This window comes from Thunnus albacares, chromosome 14, assembly GCF_914725855.1.
Source record: "Thunnus albacares chromosome 14, fThuAlb1.1, whole genome shotgun sequence".
In the NCBI taxonomy this organism is placed as follows: Eukaryota; Metazoa; Chordata; class Actinopteri; order Scombriformes; family Scombridae; genus Thunnus; species Thunnus albacares.
This window is the reverse complement of record NC_058119.1, coordinates 1,981,599-2,003,332: the sequence shown is the minus strand read 5'-3', so window position 1 is coordinate 2,003,332 and position 21,734 is coordinate 1,981,599. Positions and strand designations below refer to the sequence as shown.

The 21,734-nt window shown below is 40.0% G+C and overlaps 2 protein-coding genes across 11 annotated transcripts in view; one reads left to right on the top strand and one right to left on the bottom strand.

The window, feature by feature from the left end:
- Positions 1 to 1,130, top strand: part of gbf1 (golgi brefeldin A resistant guanine nucleotide exchange factor 1) — a 90,818-nt gene extending 89,688 nt beyond the window's left edge. For all 5 annotated transcript variants that reach the window (XM_044373855.1, XM_044373854.1, XM_044373853.1 and 2 more), the window contains one exon: positions 727 to 1,130. In XM_044373855.1, coding sequence (XP_044229790.1) covers positions 727 to 980 — 254 coding nt within the window. In that variant the 3' untranslated portion in view covers positions 981 to 1,130. The remainder of the gene's footprint in view (positions 1 to 726) is intronic.
- A 5,269-nt stretch (positions 1,131 to 6,399) lies between these two features.
- On the bottom strand, positions 6,400 to 20,972 carry LOC122997275 (core histone macro-H2A.2). Of its 6 annotated transcripts, none has more exons than XM_044373320.1 (9): positions 20,794 to 20,972; positions 18,674 to 18,851; positions 17,817 to 17,923; positions 14,243 to 14,440; positions 13,015 to 13,119; positions 12,796 to 12,895; positions 12,616 to 12,705; positions 10,150 to 10,324; positions 6,400 to 6,928 (listed from the first exon to the last, which is right to left on the bottom strand). In XM_044373320.1, exons 2-9 carry the CDS (start codon positions 18,843 to 18,845, stop codon positions 6,763 to 6,765), a joined length of 1,113 nt encoding a protein of 370 aa, XP_044229255.1. In that variant the 5' UTR covers positions 18,846 to 18,851; positions 20,794 to 20,972; the 3' UTR covers positions 6,400 to 6,762. The 6 variants fall into 6 exon arrangements, with proteins under 6 accessions (XP_044229255.1, XP_044229256.1, XP_044229253.1 ...); XM_044373321.1 differs by having other exon boundaries at positions 18,674 to 18,846; positions 20,814 to 20,971; XM_044373318.1 differs by having other exon boundaries at positions 20,650 to 20,968.
- Between the last annotated feature and the right edge of the window lie 762 nt (positions 20,973 to 21,734).

Genomic DNA, 21,734 nt, shown 5'->3' with positions numbered 1-21,734 from the left:
CATCGCTTTTACACAGTGTTCATGAAACTATCCATGTGTGAAATATCATCAAGATCCAAAGGCATGGTCAAATCATTTTGCAGCAAAAATAGAAGTAAATATTTTTTGGAAAGCACATTTCTATTTCAAAGATAGATAAAGTCCCAGTGTGTGCCCAACTTCCTGTGTTAACAGTGTGTCTTTATGCTGCTATTGATACACTTCTGTCTGTAGTTTGTCTTAAAGTATTCTTATGATCAGTAGAGTATGGAAATTTATGTAATGTAAAAATCCACTTAATAGCTTTTTCTAGAGCTCACAGACACATCTCATGGCTTTCCTCTGCAGACTATGGAGTTGACAAGTCATATAATAAATACTCTAGCTAATCAAACTTCATACCCATCCCATTAGAAGGGAATGATACTGATAATACCAGAGCCTGTATTATTATTTAACCTCTGATAATTGCACAGAAAGAGGAATCAAATTATAGCATATTGGCAAATACGGAAAGAAAGACAATATTACAATTGTGCAGGAAGGAAAGCTGCTGCTGGTAGAGAAGAAAACCAACACTGCCAGAAAACATGAGCTGAACATTTCTCTCAGCTTGAAGTGTGAAATATGATAAATATCTTTAATGATGAAGTTTACATGTACTAAGAAAAGTATCCTATGTTAATGCTGACAAGTGAAATTGACTTATTGTATTAAAATGTCTGTTGTGTTGTGTATGTTTTCTAGGATCAGACCGATCGTCTCCGGTCCCCACGTCGATTCCCCCCATGCCAGTACCGTTAACAACATCTCCAGCCCAGGCTCCCTCTCCCCTGAGCCAGTCCCCCCTCATCTTGCAGCCCCTCGCCTCTCCTCTGCAGGTGGGGGTCCCGCCCATGTCCCTGCCAATCATCCTAAACCCCGCCCTCATTGAGGCCACATCTCCGGTACCACTACTTCCTGGTCCCAGACCCACAAGCCCCTCTGACGAGGTCAAGTAACAGAACTGCAGCTCACATAAAACCTCCACTCAATACAACACCAACAGACCACCACCCATTTTAAAGGACCAGTGTATAATATTTAGGGGGATCTATTGGCAGAAATATTGGCAGAAATAGAATATAATATTCATAAGTATGTTTTCATTAGTGTATAATCCCATGAAAATAAGAAGTGTTGTGTTTACATTACCTTAGAATGAGCCCCTTATGTTTCTACAGTAGCCCAGAATGGACAACTTGAATACAGGGCGTTTTGCCTTTTTCATGAGTTTCGTGGCCACCGTAGGTTCTCCAACATGCTCTGCAACCTCACCACCACTAAATCCTACACACTGGTCCTTTAACAGCCGGACCCAACACCAACCAATTAGATGTGACACCTTAATCATTCCACATTTGAAGGGAAAATACACCTAAACATCTCACACTGTTAAAAAACAACCATGATGATGATGCACCTTGCATATGATATATGCCATTTCTTTAGCTATATTGTGGATTACTGGATAAATAGAGACAGTGTCATATCATGTCCACATATTTTGGAGCAGAAAATGGAACACTGAAGTTGTTGAAAATCATTCCAGGAAAAATATTACGAGTGGGTTTAACAAAAATTTTAATTACAACCAGATCACTGAGGTCCTGTCCTCTTTTTTGGGGGGGGGATTTGAGTTTTTTTCTTCTACTGCACACAGTGAGAATTTCACAGGCTGATCCAACATGTTGTAGATGCACTACATTTAAATTAGACTTTTTGTAGGTCAACATGTAAAAATATGATGAAGGTGTAAGGAAGGCTTTAAAGGATAAGTCTGGTGTATTCTGTAATATTATTATAATCAATAAATCTCATATAAAGAACCAAACCAACAATGTGATGTCTGTAACACTGAACCCCAAGTCCATCAGTTCTACTCAAAACATTGATCTTTTTTTTAAAAAAAAAAAAATCACAAATACATAGTTTTATTTTTAAAAAACAGTCATTTCCTGTAAAATAATGTATTTGTTTGGGACTCTTTTCAGCGCTGGATGAATCCACTGAGTGTTTCTGACAGCAGGACGGTGTGTGTGTGTGTGATTGAGTCTAAATAGACTACAGTGTGTGTGTTCCTGGTCACCCTGTGTGTCTCACTGACATGTTTTTAATAGTTTTTTCGACATCGACGGAGCTCTATGACACATAATGCTTATTAGTAGATCAATTCATTGTTAGTTTGGGTCTTTACAATGAGATATCACCAGACTGATCCTTGAACAGCATTTAGATACTGTGAGGAAATCAGATTTACAGAAGATAATATATACATATATAATAGTTAACTGAATAAAGTAAATATGGAAAAATACAAATCATTTTTGTTTTTGGAGTCTAATTAAAGTTTTCCGGGTTGGGTAATTTGTTGGGGGGGGTTAGGACTCATGACCTGGATATCGCAGGTTGTCTAACAGTGTTAGAATGTGAGGGTGGAATTACTCCTAAAATGGTCAATATCAGGTTCATGTATTCAAATGCATGAGTCTGATGTTGGAAATGATTCAAGCTGTGGTATAAAATAGTAAATATCCATAACTGGAGTTTAACGGAGCATCATCACTCCCATGTTTTCTCATGAATTTTCATTGGGAACATCTGCAGGATACACTTTTTTTCTTCCACATAACCCCCCCCCACCCCTCCCCACTGTTTTTAACTTGATAAGACCAGGCTGACCTCATCGCTTCACTCACACATCTCCTGTGCTTCTTATTAATCTAGAGATTTCAGGCAGGGACAGTAAAGAGCCACATGAGTAAGTTATTTGGATTTTAGGTACTGCATGTTGTTGATTAAATAGGATTTGCTTGGACTTTGGACTTCAGTTGTGTTATATGACACCACTGAGGGATCAGCGTCTCATTTCAAACTGTACAGATACAGACTTTATTTATATACCTGTGATTTTTTTTTTCTTTCTTTCATAGAGGCCAAATTCTATTCTGTTCTCCTGTAATGGCCAGAGACACAAGTGATGCTGGCCTGTACTGTTCATTTCTATCTGTTTCTTTTAAATTCTACATGAGCTTTTTGACCCCCAACGACAACATAAAACAAGCTTTGATTTCGGGCACCTTATGAACTCCCCCTCCACTAAATGAAGAGGAAGAGGGATTGTGTGCACGTGTAGCCTTTCTCAGAGGGACTGAAGATGTCATGTCTACAATATTCCAAAATGTAGATAGTAGAGTCTGCGGTGAGCTCGCTGCACTGTACAGAGGAGAGGTAGACATCCAAATAGTGACTTCTATGGTTAAGTCTAACAGATCATTAAAAAAAGTGCAGTATTGATGTCATTTTATCATGTTTCTCATGTGGTTTGTGTAGCTCGCTGTGTACAACATGGCACACATGGTTAGACCCCAGGGCCTGAGCAGCTCTTCATCATACCAGAAGTACATCTAAACTGAATACCTTAAATGTAACACTCAATTTCTAGCACTGAAATATTTCACTTCAAAAACCTAAATCTATCTTCATGTATGTTTATCTCCTCTTTTCAGCAGGTCATTACAGGTGCTGCAGTTACACAAACTTGATTTTAAAGATGCAGAAAACTTGATTTAGAATCATGTTTCTTCCATATCTGTGTGTTCTGTACAGTAGGTGTACATGTGATATACTGTGCAGAGCATTTGAAGTTACACAAAACATCAGGTAACAACAAAAAGAGTTTGTCATGGAGGTCCAGACCCCAGGATTATTAGGTTACACACACAAATACACACACACAGAGCTGTGTATTTTTCAGGGTTCATAAATTCAGGGAGAAAACTTAAGTATCTAATATTTAAAAGACTGTATTCAAGTTGCACAAATCCTGATTTAAAAATTCAAGTCAGCCAAAGTTCAGACTTGATCATCTGAACATCAGTATCCAAGAACGCTGCTGCTTTCTTGTTTTACAGGCAGAACATAAACTGATGGGATAGACCTGATTTTTTTTTTTTTTTACTTGACTTGAATTTTTATATCAGAATTTATCTGAGCTGAATATGAGCAACTTGAATGTCATTTCATGAATACTGGACACTTGACTCTTCTATCAGAATTTGTAAACCCTACTACAACAACAACAAATCATAAATCAAGTTTGTGAAATTGCACCACTTTCATTACTCTCTAGAAATGTCAAAGATGTGAATTCAAAGCACATGAATTCAGACAGAAGTCAAATATTTCAGTACTATAAATGCAGTTTTATTTCAATCTTAATATAGCAGGTAAATCTCTCAATGACTGCAGATATTAAGTTGCTTCTGAAATTCAAAATATTATAGCCATTATTTTGCTTCCATACAAATCTGTTGTTGCATGCTGATTGTGCCTTGTGTACAACGACATGTACTCTGTTGAGATTCATTCGCCATTTTAATGCCAAATATGTCACCCAGACTGTGGTGTGGATGTGGACAGAAAGTTGATTCAGAGTGGCCCTGGGATTCTCTCAGTGATGTTTAATGTTATTTATTGAGTGTGGAGAGATGAGATGGACGTCTCCACTGCAGTACAGCTGACATGGATATAGTATGTGTGTGTCGGACAGGTAACACTACAGCCTTATAGAGCTACCAACATGAGACAGCCGGAAGATTCAGACATTTTGTAAGCTGTGTGTTCAGTTGTTGTACGGGACTCTTCCATATATCAGGAGCTGATTCTTGCTTGAACAGAAAATTACATGAATATAATGTGTATATATAAATGAAAGGTAATGTACTTTTTACAATGTAATAAATATAATGTAAAGAATGGTTTTGTGTCATTTCTTTTTTTACCCCCATGAAATAAAGGCTGTATTCACTAAGGATCCTATGTTACCAGCAGGAGTCTTTCTAAACATCACTATGACTGGCCTTTGTCAGTCAGAGAATGTGAAATAAAATATTCATCAGTATACAGGGGCATGACGAGGAACTTTAATTCCACTTAACTGTATAAATCTTCATCCTCTGATGGTTCATATAGCACCAGTTCTACCTGATCATCCATCAAATCAGATTAATTCATTTATTTATTGCAGTTGGTGACTGTTTCATGTATACCACATGAACTGTCAAACAAATTGGGGTCTGGAGAGCACAGTTTTGGTTTATCAGTCACAAGTTGCAGAGTACCAGTGATGGTAATTTGTAAGTAAACTGACTAAATCCTTATTAACTCACCATTAGCAGAATATACTCTTAAAATGTCATTATTGTATTTTTATACAATTCTTACATGGCTCGGGGTATCTCTGCAGCTGCTGACTGATTTTAGAACTAAAATGCTTTGTGAATCAGTCTCAGACCAAAAGCCTTAGACTCTTAAAAGGGGACCTATGATGCTCATTTCCAGCTCTATATTATTATTCTGGGACTCCACTAGAGTAGCTTTGCATGATTCACAGTTCAAAAAACTCTTATTTATCTTATACTGGCCCTCTATGCAGCCCGTCAGTTTGGCCTCTGTATCTAACAGTCAGTCTTAGCTCCTGTCTCTTTAAGCCGATGACTCTATAAAGAAATACAACACGAGCCGATGTCAGCTTGTGCTTAAAGTAGAAAAAAAAATGTTGGAAACTGAGTGATCAGAGCAGTCTGAGTCAGTGCTTTTTGATCACAGGGATTACTTCTACATATGTTTACCTCATTATTTGACGCTTTGGCCACGTTTAATATGAACATCCAACATCACATTATATATGACATGAAAATAAGGAAAAGTATAATAGGTCCCCTTTAAGTTAGGAGTTATTTTTAAAGGACAAGTCTGGTGATATTCTATATTTTCCTTCAAGTCAACAAATCTCATGTTTGATATATCTTCTCCCTCTATACTGTCGAGTTCCATTGTTGTCCAAAAACTATTAAAAACACATCAGTGAGCCACACTGTTGCACTGGGTGACATGTTTCTTCATCATCATGAACACTGTAGTTTAGTTTAACTAAGTCACACACACACACACACGCTCACACTGTCCTGCTGCCAGAAATACTCACTAGAGCACCAAATGTGGATTCATAAAAACTACAAGTGACCAGCTGTTTTAGAAAATTACAGAGCCTTCTGTATGATTTACATCTTCAGTAGATTGGAGCTGAGTGCCGCAGACAGAGTAGGGAGTCAGGAAGTATAAGAGACGGACTAACACTGTTTGTTTGAGTCTGAACATGGGATTTGTTGACAGTAAGAAAAACATAGACTAACACATCCATTATCCTCTAAGAGTTTCTCCTCACTTGACCAGTCAGGTTATCAGCTACTGTTATAGCCTCAGAATGTTCTGTAGTAGAAGTACAAGTGATTTCTGCTGTCTAACACTCTTTCTCCAATTAAGTCATTCCTCTAACAATATCCTCTTAAGTGAGACAAAAGAAAATGGTCTCTGGTGTAAAACATCTGAGTTTTTATTTCAAAGCAGAATGAGAACCACAGTTTTTTTTAGTAAACTAACTGTATCAGAAACTACAGAGGCCAGGAAAAAAAACTGTTATATTTGTACATGGAATGTAAAAACATCAGTGAAACAAGGAACCATAATGGCAGACTGTACGGATTTAAATTATCTAATTGATAAAGAATGCAATCTCTTGAAGGGACAGTGTAACATAAATGTGAACAGCACTCCACTCACAAATATTTTTTTTCCTCTGTTACCGAGACAAATTCCACATCAAACCCTCTACTGTCATCACCTATCTACACCATCAGCAACAAACAACAGTTAGAAAAACACCCCTTAAAACAGGAATCCTCACTTGGCGTCCAGCTTGGCCATTTCCTGAAGGTATATTCCAATGCTCTCACTGTCAAACAGCACAAAGTAAATGTTTTTCAGAGAGGAGCTGGTGGACGACACAAAATGGTTGGAGATGGCCTTGAGGATGAGCTGGGCGGCTGTTTGCTTTGGGAACCCATTCCTGTAAAAGAGATTCAGGTTAGACATGGCAAACGAATTTGTAGTGAGCAACAGCCGCCAATAAAAGACTTTTTAACAGTGTTTTCATTGCTGAAGACTCATGTACATGAACTGTGAAATGTCACAACTGTCATAACTGCTGTTGATGTTTTCAAAGTTGCATGAAATTGTGGTTGTGACCCAACAGCTTTTACATTCATTTCATTCCACTTCATTCAGTCTGACATCATCTTCACATTCTCCAGGAAGTCCAGATCCATTAGTTTTAAAGCTCATCACCAAAACACTGCACAGACAAGATTTTACAACTCTCAATTTTATCAGGCGGCAACTCTTTGGCTGCAAAGATCATGTGTCGACAGACTGGTTGTTCAAATGGAGGCTGTGTTTTTTCATGCAGTGTCTATTTACAGCCTTGAAGGACAGGTTTATAATTTTTCAAGTGTGTCTTAAAACAACAGTCAGGTGTCCATATGAACAGTGAAAGAGGTTTTCCTCGCTGTAGTCATTCCTCCTGTTCATACTAGCTATTAAAAGATCCCCTTCAAATGTACTTTCAATGTAAGTGATGGAGGCCAAAATCCACAGTGTGAAGCTTATAAACTTAGCACAAAAAGTAAGGAAATTTGTGTTTGGTAGATTATTTCTTTGTTGTAACAATTCTTCTTGGCAATAAATCTTGTACCATTGGAAAGCCTGTTTATTTTCCTTTTGATTGGTGCCACTTTGCAGTAAGGAACATGCATTTGTGGGATGAGCAGCAGAGCTGAGTATGTGGGTTGCACCCATGAAAAATATGCCAAATCTTCTCTGCCAATGCCAAACAGCTTATTCTGCCATTGACTCTTGTTTGGTGTTTGGTGGATTAGAAGATTGAAGTTTGAAGAAACAAGACATATTGGCAATTTAACAATTTATTCATTTAACAAACAGGAGCCTCAGTAGCACGTGGAAGAACCATACAGAGCCACAACAGCCTGGCACCTCCTCCTCATGCTGGTCACCAGCCTGGTCACACACCGCTGTGAGATGGCATCCCATTCTTCAACCAGCATTTGTCGCAAGTCAGCCAACGTGGTTGTGTTGGTCACTCTGGCATGAACAACACGTCCAAGCTGATCCCACAAGTGTTCAATGGGGTTGAGGTCAGGACTGCTGGCATCCTCTCCACTCCTAAATTCTGGAGGTAGTCTCTGATAAACCCCGCTCTGTGGGGGCAAGCGTTGTCATCTTGGAGGACAGAGTTCGGTCCCAGACTGTGGAGATATGGGATTGCCACTGGTTGCAGAATCTCATCTCGATATCTCTCTGTATTGAGATTGCCTCTGATGATGACAAGCCTTGTTTTTCCAGTGAGGGAGATGCTGCTCCACACCATCACACTGCCTCCACCAAATGACGTGACTCTGTCGGTGCAGCAATCAGCATAGCGTTCTCCGCATCTTCTCCACACTTTGACCCTACAATCCAACTGCCGTAGGCAGAATCTGGACTCATCGCTGAACATAACATCCCTCCACATGTTCCAGTGCACGTGTTGCCGACACCAGTGCAAAAGGGCCTGATGGTGAAGGGCAGTCATGGCAGGCCTCCTGGCAGCACCTGGGGGTACCAGAAGCTCAAAACAAGAGTCAATAGCAACAGCAAAATAAGCTGTTTGGCATTGGCAGAGAAGATTTGGCATATTTTTCATGGGCACAACCCACATACTCGGCTCTGCTGCTCATCCCACAAATGCATGTTCCTTACAAATGTGGCACTATTTAAAAGGGAAATAAACAGGCTTCCTAACGGTATAAGATTTATTGCCAAGAGGCACTGTTACAACAAAGAAATAATCTACCAAACACAAATTTCCTTACTTTTTGTGCTAAGTTTATGAGGCTTCAGCAGTCTGAGTTAGTCATATCAAGTGGATATCTGACACATTTACAGTCTTTTTAGCATCAAATTCCCTCTTTGTGTTTCCTCAGACAGTGTTCCCCTGTTGAGCTGTAGTGGAAGTATAGTAACAAAAAGAGGGACTTTGGCACTAAAAAGACTGTAACGTTGAAAGATATCTACTTGATTTGACTCATTTGGACGCTGAAGCTTCATATTAGCTTCACATCAACTTTTAAATACATTTTTGCACAGGAGGACTGTGGATTTTGTCCCCCATCACTTCCATTGTAAGTGCATTATGAAGGGATCTTCTAATGGTCAGTATGAACAGGAGGAATGATTACAGCAAGATAAACATGTTTCAATGTTCATTTGGGCTCCTGACTGTTGTTTTAAGAAAAATTGTGAACACGTCCTTTAACCCCAGCAGCCATTACAGAACAACTCTTGATATTCAAAACAACCAACCACAACTGTTATAACCCTTTTCAGACATGTAATACATGTTACATGTAAGTGTGCTGCCTCCATCTATCTGTTAAAGATACAGGTAAATGTTTACCTGTTTACCTAAGTGACATAAATGCTCCTCACGGCTTCATTCAGAGATGAAAGGTCAGTTACAGAGAGAGCCAGCTGGTTCACAGCAGGAACTCTGTCGCTGCTGCAGAACAGCAGTGAGATGAAAAGTGATGATATGAAGGAAGAAGAGTGTTTGTTCTCTCTCAGATTGCATCACTGATGGACGCTGAAACCTGTTTTGCTGTTGAAGTCTTAATGAATGACCATCTGCTCCTCACAGTAAATCCACTGATACATTTTATCATCAATTCATTAGATAGAGAAGTCTGCTGAGTGTTTTATAAAGAATTACAAGACTCAACACACATGTATGTAAAGCGTTTTGCTATATATTTATATTTTCATTCTTGCCAACTGCACTGTGAGGGGGAAAATTGTTTTTATAGACTGATGTGATCTGAGAACAACTTCAATCTGGCTGTTTCACAGCGTTTTATAGTTGACTTTATTTTCTTTGCGTGAGAGATGGTGATTAAATAATAAACATATTATGGGGATTTTAGGGTGGAGAAACACAATGTGTAATAAATCTCATGCTGCTGTAGTCTTCATGTTAATCTGACAGTTCAGACTTGTTATGTTCAAAGTGCACTGAAACTAACATCTGGGGCCTCTCAACAGCTGGACAGACGTCAACTCTCAAAGTCAGGAGGAACTCGGCTCTCCTGACGTGCTTGTCAACTTTGAGTGAAGCAAACCTTTACAGTTACAGCACTGATTGACACACAGAGGGTTTGAAGTACAGCGAGTCCTCACCGTCCAGCAGGAAGCGAAGGGAAAGCCACAGACTTGAGCTTCTTCTCCTCTGCTGCTGAGAGGCAGTTCTTCACTGTCTTTTCTAGCTGGTCCTCACACTTTTCTGAACCCCACTGAGGGACGTTACAGTGGATGATGAAGCGCGCTGCCATCCCACTGGCCTGGCTCACTGCCACTGCAGGATGCACACACACAAACACATAGTCTGAACTTATAATACATTCATTCTGCGGCACATATGAGTGATGGAAGCAGTGGTTCCCAACGTCTACTTGCATTTGTTTTGACCAGTTAATCCAGTAAGTGATTTAGATGAATATATTTAGAGGCCTAAAGAGAAAAAACAACCATTATCTTGCGTAGCATAAATTTCTTGTGTCTTTTGCTTTCCTATTCTGTTAATCATGTCACAACACATTTTTATGGAGTTACTTTTGCATCTTTACTGTGCAATCCAGCAGAAAAGGTTTGCAATAAAAAAAAAGACTTGAAAGCAAAACTACTGACACTGCAATCAAAAAATGTTTTATTGCAAGTAAAATACATTTGTGATTAAAATGTGAATCAAAAACTTTGGTTTGCATGTCCAAAAGTTTTGCTTGCTGTTGAACTGAATTTTGTGGACGGAACCTACGCTGAAAGATGTAAAATACATCTCTATTGGCCAGTCTCAAACGGAGTGGCAACATCCATGTCCACACATAACTTCTGTCCTAGTAACGGCAAGAATGTTATGTTTGAACTGGTGCATGTGGATTGCTTTTGTTTAACAATCTGTGATGTTGAAATGTGGGTTAAAAATTCGTATTGTTTTGTCAGCCTGCTTGCAACCAATTACAACATCACAGATTGTTAAACAAAAGCAATCCACATGCACCTAACATAACATTCTTGCGATTACTAGGACAGAAGTTATGTGTAAACGTACCTGTGCATTAATTTTCTGTCTCCACTCCCGCTCTGTCTTCTCCATGGACTTCAAAACTCCCTCTCTCGATTACTAACATGGATGTTGCCAAGCTGTCACTCCATTTGAGACTGGCCAATAGAGACATTTCTTATATCTTTCAACGTAGGTCCCGCCCACGAAATGCAGCTCAACAGCAAGCAAAACTTCTGGATTCACAAATGAAACTTCTGTATTTTAATCACAAATTTATTTTATTTGCAATAAAATATTTTTTGATTGCAGTGTCAATAGTTTTACTCTCAAATCTATATTTTGATTGCAAACCTATTCTGTTTGATTTCATAATAAAGACGCAAAAGTAACATATTTTATCTTGTGACACTCACAGGGGGGTTAGAGGACGAGAGTGTAAGATTTAGTGGCATCCAGCAGTGAGGTTGGAGATTGCAACCAACTGAGTACCCCTCCCCTCACCCTCCCCTCCAAGCGTGTAAGAGAACCTATGGTGGCCACAAAAATCACTAAAAACCCGAAAGGCCAACTCTAGAGCCAGTGCTTTGTCCATTCTGGGCTACCGTAGAAACATGGCTGTGCAAAATGGCAGGCTGTGTGGAAGAGGACCCACTCCATGTGTAGATATAAAACGCTCATCATAACGAAAACACAACAATTCTAATTTTCATGGGTTTATACGCTAATTAAAACACACTTATCAATATTATATTCCATTTCTGCAATGTCCATTTTGCTAGATGCCACAAAATTCTAAACACTGCACCTTTAAGAGAAGTTGTCATATTCACCAATGTTCTTGTCTGTCTTGTCTAGATTCTTCTCAGGGGTACAAAAGAAATGAAATCATGTACAGACAGTCTGTTCTCCACAGGGGGACTTGTAACTCCTTCATCTGAAAGACTGCAGTTTAAATGTTACAAAATCAAAATTCAAATCAAAATCTAAAAAACTGAGAAAAAAATGAAATAAAACTAAAAGTAGCAGCTGATCAGCATTTTCAGGCAAGTTGGAGTGCAGGTGAACATCACCTATTATGGAACGTGTTCTGTCCTCTACCTCTGTGGAGATGCCTGCACATCAGCTTGACCAACATCCGCTTTTGTAATGTTGGATCACTTTGCTTTAGAAAGATGTTTTTGTCATCTAATAATTCATTATTTCTGTCTGGCACTGCAGTGACACAGTACTGACCACTCTATATTTATAATATTTTCTATTTTTTCAGGCCCCATAATACATCTCCTCACACTGCTGCATTTGTTCTGTTTTTGTCTGCTCATGTCAATCTGCTGGATTCATTACTCATAAAGTTTTAAAAAGCACAAAGAGAAACCAAACAATAATCTGTCAGTGAAAGGTGTTGATGGAGGGCAGCGAGCGCAGCAGGAAGGAAGCTATTAAACAGCCTGTAGACAGTAGTGCAGGGATGGATCAGCACATTTATGTCCCTTCACTCACAGTGGAGCATCAGTTGGCACTGAGGCTCCATTTAAAACACTAATCTCAAACTCCCTGTCAAACAGCACTAGCTTCCTACGTACCTGATGCTACCTCCAAAGGCCCCTGTGCTTTCCGCAGCTCTTTGACTCCGTCCAGGAATTCTCGGCCTCCAGCTTTCTCCAGAGCGTTGCCTACAGGCACAACACAGCAGCAGCAGGTGAGCAGAGGAAACATGAGAACTTGGTAAGAATATAAAATACATGTTAACACTGCCTCCTCACCTACACCGTCTTTGAGGTCCATCTCTGCATTTGTCGGATTTATTATCCCCTCCACCTTGATTGTTCCGATTTTGCTGATTTCACTCTCTGTTAGTGAAAGCTGTGGATTCACACAGTCATCAGCATCGGGTGAGACAACATTCTGTATATGCTTTATGTGACATGATACATATTGACACAGGAACTATCAGCAGCCTCAGCTCTGGTCTTCAGTGTTACCTTTTGTCCGAGGAACAAGCTCTTTGCTGAGAGGATGGTGAATCCGTCTCCAGGACCGTCTTCCACTGTGGAGTTTGGTACAGACTCTTTGTCATTGTCTGTGCTCTTTGCCAGATGGAGGAAAAATGAAACAATTAAACCCCACTTACATCACAACAGGATTAAAGAAATCTTTTTCAGTATTGACAGAAATGTGTCTGTGGCACTCAGGACAGCTTTCTAACTTTAGACTTGATTTGATTTGGTCAAAGTTCTTCATTTAACACAAGTTAGGCAGATTTCATTATATGCAAAAAATCAGTTAGTATGTTGAGCATGAAAGTTCTTTTTTTGACCTTGGAAATTTGAACTATTTGACCTTGGAAATATTTGAACTAATCAGTAACCATAACTCAAGAAGCACTAAGTGGCCTTTTCCAGAGCTTTCAACCACATCTCATCTTGAGTTCAGTTTCATGTGTTTGGACTTGATCTCTGAGCTGCTCAGACTTGAACTTCTCATGAACTTGACTGAAGTCCTGCCATGAGATGCAGTTGAAAGCTCCAGAAAAAGTGGACTTTGACTTGAGATTAAAAAATGTTTACATTTCCCAAGCTGTTATTTCAAAAAGTATTGTTTTGGAATCTGAACTGAAACTCAGGTATTCACACTAATATTGTACATTTTCCAGTGAACGCCATGATGAAAAGGAATAAAATAGAACAGAAATTTGAAAAGTTAGAATTTCAATAGATTGAATTAAGTGTATTTGTGTTTGACATGAGTGTCTTTGCACTGGACATTTTCTATGTGATGACAGGAAGTTAATAATAGATAACAGTATGAAAGAAGTTATCAACATATCAGCTTCTGATGTGTTCCATGCACCACTAGAGGCCTCAGTATGCTTCTAACAGACTGGTTTGTATGACTCATGTCTACAGGCAAAAGTCTTTTACCTGTTTTCGGCCACACCAGACGGCAGGTTACAATTCTGTGTGTTGTGTGTCTTTGTAGTCACGACAGTTGGGACAGTTGTGCACATGAAAAGTGAGAGAAGCAGCTGTGTGAAGAACACTACTTTGGACACCTCTGCACACTTGGCCAATCACTGTGTAAAGTCTTGATTTTGTTACAAAAAATAGTTTTAGTTTTTCTGATCGCAGAGGTTCTCAGTCAGAAGGCACTTTGTTGGAAGTATACTGAGGCCTTAATAACCACCAAAATCATTATGTTGAGCGGACCAACCTTTGGCTTGCGGCCTCGTTTGCCTTTGACCTTTTTGAAGGATTTGACGAGTTTCTTGCTCTTGGAGCGTTCTTCCTGCTTCTCGGGGACGGACGCCTGGCTATCCACTTTCACCCGGCCTCCCCTCTTCTTGGAGAGCAGCTCTGGGTGGATCCGAGGCAGAACCCCTCCATTTGATATGGTCACGCCCCGCAAAAGCTGACGGAGAGGACATTTCAGAAATAGAGTTTGACTGTGGACTGTTACACATCATACAATAACACTTAACACACACACACACACGGATGTGTCGTGTGTGTGTGTGTGTGTGTGTAGCAGCTGTGGTTGTTCCCAGCTGAGGTTAACTTCAGTGTTGGGGTACTTCACACCCTCTGAAATATTAGCTGCAACACACACCACCTGCTGTCAGCTGACACCTACAGTATCACCACACACATGCCTCACACTCCAGGGGAAAGACTCTAATAAAATGTCACATCATCATGACAGGACAGTAACTAACGTAACAGTGTTTCTGCAACTCTAACAAAATTCAAACACCATTTCTTATGGCTGCATCTTTGGAAAGATATGAATGTCTTGTTCAACATTTAGACATGTTGTCAAAAGGTTTCCCCCGACACAAGATATCTCTGTAAACTCTACCATCTTTGCTTTAAAGTTCTGAGAATGTGAACAAAGATCTGCTGCTTAACATGTTTGTAATGACTAGATGAGGTTAAAGGTGCAGCAGGCAACCTGATCCACTGGCAACCCCGGAGAGCAGAGAGAGAGATATGTCTTTGAACGTTGAGGTCTTCATTACTTAGAGACCACGCTGGGGAGTGTCACTCATTTGAATGTGGGCTGGGGTTATGGGGGTGTCAGTGAGTCCAGCTTTCTCTGAGCCCATTTGTACTTGATTCTTCCATTTTTCAGCTTCACTCCCTGTGAGGAGACGCTTTCCCACCAGTGAGCAAGCAAACAACTCATTTAAAGCTGCACTAATCAGTTCCTTTATATTTGCTGGATGAGTCCAAATGAATGCTAATGTTGCTCTGTGTGTGTGTGTGCTGGATGTGTAGATTAGGGATGTTCTGATATCTGCTTCCATTTTGGATCCAGTTCCTGGTCAGCAAAATACTTGAATTTGTTCAAGGACCACTTTGCTGATTTTCAACCTTATCTCAATCAATCCAAATTGGGGATATAGTGTGAAAAACAACTATACAGTCTCTGTGTCTCTGGGGAACAGCTGCAAAATCTGTTCTTCCAGCACCAGCGTCATCATTTGATGCGTACAGTGACGTTCAGTAGTTGGGGTCAGGGAAGAACTGCAGGCTGTATAGGTAGTGGTGCCTTCAAGGAACGTCAAAACACACTAGCGGTAGGGAAAATCAGACACTAAAATATCATACTACTAAATACTTTAAAATATCATCATATCTGGAAGAAAACTAGTGACATGATACAAGGCTGCATATCATGCTGTGGAATCAGATAACAGTGTGGAGGAGGAAGCTGCGTTACAACGGCAGCTGAAAGAAAGCTGAAAGCTTTGCAGCATTGACCAGTGACCGGTGAGGATCGTCAGAGAGAATGGAGACAGACTGAAAACTCTGCTTTGCGGTGCTTTGGTAAACCTGAATGTGTTTTCTGACAGAACTTTATATCGGATTTTAACTCTGAATACAGAACAGTGAACAGCAGTGTTAAGTTACCTGTTAATTTGAAGTTAACTTTTGTGCCTGCATCCAGTTTGAGCACAATCCGGGGTCTGACTCATCATTGTCAGAAATAGGTAAAAGACGCAGTGGTTGGTTGCAGTTTTTCACCGCTTCATCCACGATTGTTTCCCAAAACAAGCTCAAATGGAGACAGCAGACACAGAGGTGTTTTGACTTTTTTGACTATTCATTGGTGGCTCTGGCTTGTGTGCAGCCATGCAGCTCTCAATAAGTTTGTAATGATCAACATAACTGACTTCAGCGCGCTGTTTGTTTTATGATCCTTGCACACTGGTACAATATATCCAGACAGGATGAGGTTAAACGTTTTGTAAATGAAAATAAGCCTCAGTAAAAAGATATAATGCTGTTCAGTCTTTGCTAAATGGCCACTCTGCTGGCCATAAACACACCATCAGTAGACACAGTTAGTCTGAGTGGACGTGATGCGCGCAGTGCATTCTGGTTGTTGTAGGATTCCCCCTCAAGAGCAGTATGGGGAATCTACAGCCTTTTTCTCAGTTTTCTCTAGTCATAGGGCATCAATTTCAAAAACATTTGGACATTTCTACTACATAGGTGACATAGCTTTAAGAAATCATCATATTCACAGTGGTGAATTTTCCCTTTAAGCTCTGCTGCTGTAGCTAACTGTGGTCCTGTTTACACCTGGTATTAACATCCGTCTCAGGTGATCTGATCACAAGTGGACAGCTCTGAGTACAGGTGTGAACGCACTCAAGACGCATTGCGGACAGATTGAGATCCAATCATTCAGACCACATTTGGAGGTGGTCTGGGCCACATGTGACCACATTCATTTAGCAGTGTAAATGCAATGCGTCCTGGACCATACTGAAGGACCACCTAATCAACTGATGTTCTCTATTTTCCAGCAGACTAGACACAGGACCCTCCATCCAAAGCTGTTCAACTGGTCTGATAACAGGATAAACAAATTATTTCATTTTTCATGTGAATTAAAAACGTCCCGTTTTTTGCTGTTTTTCACGTTCTCCTGACCGGTTTCCCTCTTCAAATCAACAATTACAATAGAACCATTAATTTTTCGCTTATCTGTCTAAAAAAACATTTCAGAAGTTAAACGTAGCTGCATAGTTTCCTCTGTCCAGTTAAGTTGATAACGACAGTTTTTAGTTTTGATGTGCTGCTCGACATGATGAGCTCAGGATATATCAGGAGGACGGCTGCTTTGGATGTGTAGAAGAACACAGAACATTAATGAACATTAGATCCTGACCGCTGCTGTCGGTGTGTTGGAGATTTAAATAATCAATGAAGTTATGCTGTTGTGTCTTGTGTGTAAATGCGCACAGTGTCTCTGAATGGAGACGTGCATAACTCTCTCTCTCTCTCTTAATGCCAGGTGTAAACAGACGTGCTTAAAGCTGTCCACTTGTGATCGAATCACTCGAGACACGTGTTAATACCAGGTGTAGACAGGGCCTATGATAATTCTGTAAATAAAAAATGTATACAGCAGGTCTCATTACTTTTACTTTTTACATGAATTTATTGGTGGTTATTTTGACCAATATTTTAAATTGGAAATCAGACAATAAAAATCTGTTACATAACAAACAGTTTATAGTTTTCTTTCTGTCATTCACTTGAGAAGTCCTGGTGAGCTTCCCCTCACTCTTCTCTTCACTATATTGTGAACTGACAGTGACTTCAAGAGGATCCTGTTTACTCGGGTGAACACCAAATTATGTTCCTTTTTAAAAGCCATCTGGCTCATGAAATGAACCTAGCCCACGTGATGACTCTACTACCTAAACTGTAAACACCTACACACAAACAGCAGTCAGCCACTTTGTAGAGCAGTTGTGTTTGTTGTGTGTTACCTGGTTGAGCTCCTCATCGTTGGCCACAGCCAGCTTGATGTGCCTGGGAGTTATTCTGCCTTTCTTGTTGTCTCGCGCTGCGTTTCCTGCCAACTCCAAGATCTCAGCTTAGAGGACAGAAAACAGTGGAGAGCCATCAGACACGCAGCCACTGTGTGACTCTCAGCCCATCAAGAACACAAGTACAGCAGTCGAGAGGATTACACCCAACTATCTTACATGTGGACTGTTGTAACAGTGATCTGTACACACACACACAACAAAGACATGTTAAAAAAAAGTTGGGTTTTTTTTCACTATCCTCTTCTTTTAAACACAATGTTTGTTGTCTAATTCAATTTGATCATAAATGTATAATTTATGATCCTAGTGTTTTGTAGATGGTAATCCAGGAGGACAACTGAAATAAGTTGTAGTGTTTTGTAAGTGTGTGTGTTTTGTCTTTTTCTCATATTAAGCGTTACATGTTGTAAATGAAAATTATTACCGAATTATTACCGATATATATATATGTACATAATAATAATAATATTACAAGAAATGGATATTAAACACAACATAATCCAGGATTATTACACTAGTACATTCATTACAAACATATAAAAATGAAAAGTAGGAACAAATATGTCAATGTGTAAAATATGATATGAAAAACAGTTCATTTAATGGCTTTTTATAACCAGCTTTACACCATACAGTGCACGTTTGATTTTCAGCACATGAGCAGATGGACAGGAGATGTGCATGTGTAGACATGTTAACAGCTGGAATGATACACATGCAGAAACATGTTACAGACGCTGAAAGCTGAAGTGGACACAGGTATGATAAATCCAATCATGTGATGTTCCCCCTACCTGCCAGGTACTCGATGACTGCTGCCATGTAGACGGGTGCACCCATGCCAATGCGGTATTTGTGCGTGCCGGTGCGGAGGTACCTCATCATCCTGCCCACAGGGAAGATGACACCCGCCCGGGCTGAACGGGACAGTTTGGTGGCCTTCTTCTTTCCCCCTCTGGCTGACATCCTGCTCTGGACACAGAGTACAACATTTTTTTTTATTTTATTATTTTTTTTAATATCATTTGGCTTGAACTGATCTAATGATATTTTGATTTAATTGCCAAAGAAATGAAACCATGATGGAGATTACTGTAGCACTTACAATGACTGACTGGAAGTGCTGCAGTTAATGAACTACTTTTCCCATAAATCCTTGTGACTGCATTGGATAATTAACTTCATTCAAGTGTATACAAAATGACAGTTAAATGAAGTATGTAGGTATAATACAGCAGGTGGCAGGATCATAGACAGGATTTATGAAATACTGAATCATGAGTCAAAGTTCTCTGAACGCTCAGCACGTTGTGACCACACCACAGAGTGTTTACAATGTTTTGATTGGATTAGTCATAAATGATTCATTCAACCGTTCAATTATGTTTGTTGTCAATTTTATATTGTAATGTGAACATGTAAAAACTTATCTTCAGTGGCAGAAATAAAACGATATTATTTAAACTATATAACTATAGTTCTTTAATTCTTGTTTTCTTTTATTGGGTTAAAGATTTAAGTTAGTTGAGTCTGGGAATACTGGAATAAGCCGGTTAAATACCTTCATTACTATCTGTTCAATGTCAACTCTCCAAAGCTGCGAAACTTTCCAAACTCTCAGAGAAAATAATGAAGCCATGATCTCAGTGTCAGTGCTGCAGTCCTGCGTGTTGTTTGTTGGTTTTGTATAGTTTTGTTTGTTTGTTTGTTTGTTTGTTCCAAATATCAGACCAACGTGGTGAGCTGATCCTCCAACATGATTAAAAATGAATGAGGAAGGACTTGAGAGGCTGTTTTCATATGAAACCTTCAGTGTTTCATATATTTAATATCCACTAATTTACGAAGATGTCTTGAGTTGTTTGGCTGCTTAACATCAAATATGCACGAGGGAGACATTCATTTGGACTCATGTTTCTGACTTTTTTTTTTTTTTTTTTTTTTTTTTACAACTGAATAGTAAAGTTCTAGTGAAAAAACACGTCACGTCCACAACTTGTATCTAGGAAGCCATAATGTAGCCCAGTTATTCTTTTTCTTTTAAGCCATATATTGACCGAGGATGTAACGGAGGAAAGGTTACCGCTTCCCCCGAGGTTTCCATGTAAACAAGTCCCAGCAGTGAGCGGTCTGATCGGCTGCGGCCTGTAAGCAGCGCCGCTGGAGCTCACACATCATTTACATGCATGCACTAACTAACACGCAGCTCACCGCTGGCGTTAAAGGTGGAGGGATATGGCTTGACCGTGCCATGTTCGGCGGACGGACCGAGTGGAAAAAGACGGGAATGTGACCGGAGCCATGTAGGCAAACGTTACTGTAATTACAGAGTCAAACGTTACAGGGAAGCAAGCAACACCTCCTCGACGTAGCTACGCAGACGTTAAACAGGGATTTTTTTCTGCTGTTTAAATAGTAGCACAGCCGGTCACGGCAACGTTAGTTTACACGGAGAAGTGGAATTATTTATTAACACGAATTCAGCGGAGGACAAATATGTTCATTTAAGCTAGCTGAATTTAGCTAGGTACACAAAATTATTCAATAACTTACACCTTCTGTGAGACACTTTAGCGTTTTATTCTATAATAGAGACATTAACCGCAACAAGCCATTTCTTTAAACATGCCCCCGCCCGCCTGCTTCCTTTCTTATGTAGCCTCCAATCCTCTGCATGTGTGTAATCTCATCAGACATGGAAAGTAAAGCGTCCCCGTCAATCCGGATATGCGCCGAGGCATGAAAAATGAAAAATCCTCCAAGTTTCTACCTGTTTTGTCCTCTCTCGCGAATCCGCGCGGGCCCGAGGTGCTCCTGTACGGACGACAGACGGATCCCCCCCCGGTGAAAAGACGGCGGGTTTTGTTTTGGTTGTGTTTATTTGCTGTCCTTGTGCGTAATCTTGTTTCCCAACCTGAGGGAAAAAAAACCCACACAGCAAGCAGGAACAGCGGAGTCTGGTCGGAGGCTGGCTCTGTGCTACTGATGCTGCAAAGGGGAAAAATTCAGTGAAAACGCCCCCTTAACATGGCTTCAGTGGGAAAAATGTTGGTTGAAAGGAACGCGATGTGCTTAGAGATAAAGATAGCATTGTGCTTGAAGGCATAGAAGACAGAAATATATATGAATACATTATTCTACAAGCGCCATAAGATCCAAAATTGTACCCAAGAATGGCTTAATATCAGGCCTCAGAGTCAGCCTATAATTTTACTTCACATTTTTCCAGCCCCTCCTCCTGCAATTCGTCAGTGATTTACAGTGAATGTGGATTGACCTAACACACAGCCTGGTCGGCGTGATTCCAGGTCTAACAGGTAGTGTAACTGTATATAAAAAGCTCTCCTTCAACATGCAGACTGGGAGAAGTGAATCAGACAGATGATCCTGCCAGCCTGTTTGATGCATCAGAGGGAAAATCACAAGGGACTTAGAGAGTCACAGCAGCCAATCAGATCCATTGACTCCATCTTTGATGTGTCAAAGCCAATACCTCCATGGAGCGGGATAACAGCCACATTCACTTATTGAGGATATGACTCTTTATATCGCATTGGTTATCTTTTTAATCAAGGACCACACCAGTCATTATACAAATCACATCTACTGTACATCACTCCTGGCCATTTAAAACGGAATGTCATACTGCTTTTTATTTCTATTTTTAATATTATTCACATTCAATATTTCAGTATGGCATGAAAATCAGCTCGCAGCAGCTTTACTTCACATATTACTGTGATATCTTGTCTGCTTTTATTGTCAGTTACATTGTCAGTTAAGCTGAGCAGACTTGTCAAATCAGTCTGGACTTACTGCTGCATCACTACACGCTCATAATGTAACTTTGATAAT

Bases quoted from the DNA above. Each gene is read 5' to 3' on its own strand.
- LOC122997275 (XM_044373317.1), bottom strand. From the start codon at position 20,132: ATGGCACGGTCAAGCCATATCCCTCCACCTTTAACGCCAGCG. The intron at 12,706-12,795 runs GTGAGGAGGCAG...TTGTGCCTGTAG, and splicing joins GGACCTCAAAGACGGTGTAG to GCAACGCTCTGGAGAAAGCT. The intron at 10,325-12,615 runs GTACGTAGGAAG...TGCATCCTGCAG, and splicing joins GCCTTTGGAGGTAGCATCAG to TGGCAGTGAGCCAGGCCAGT.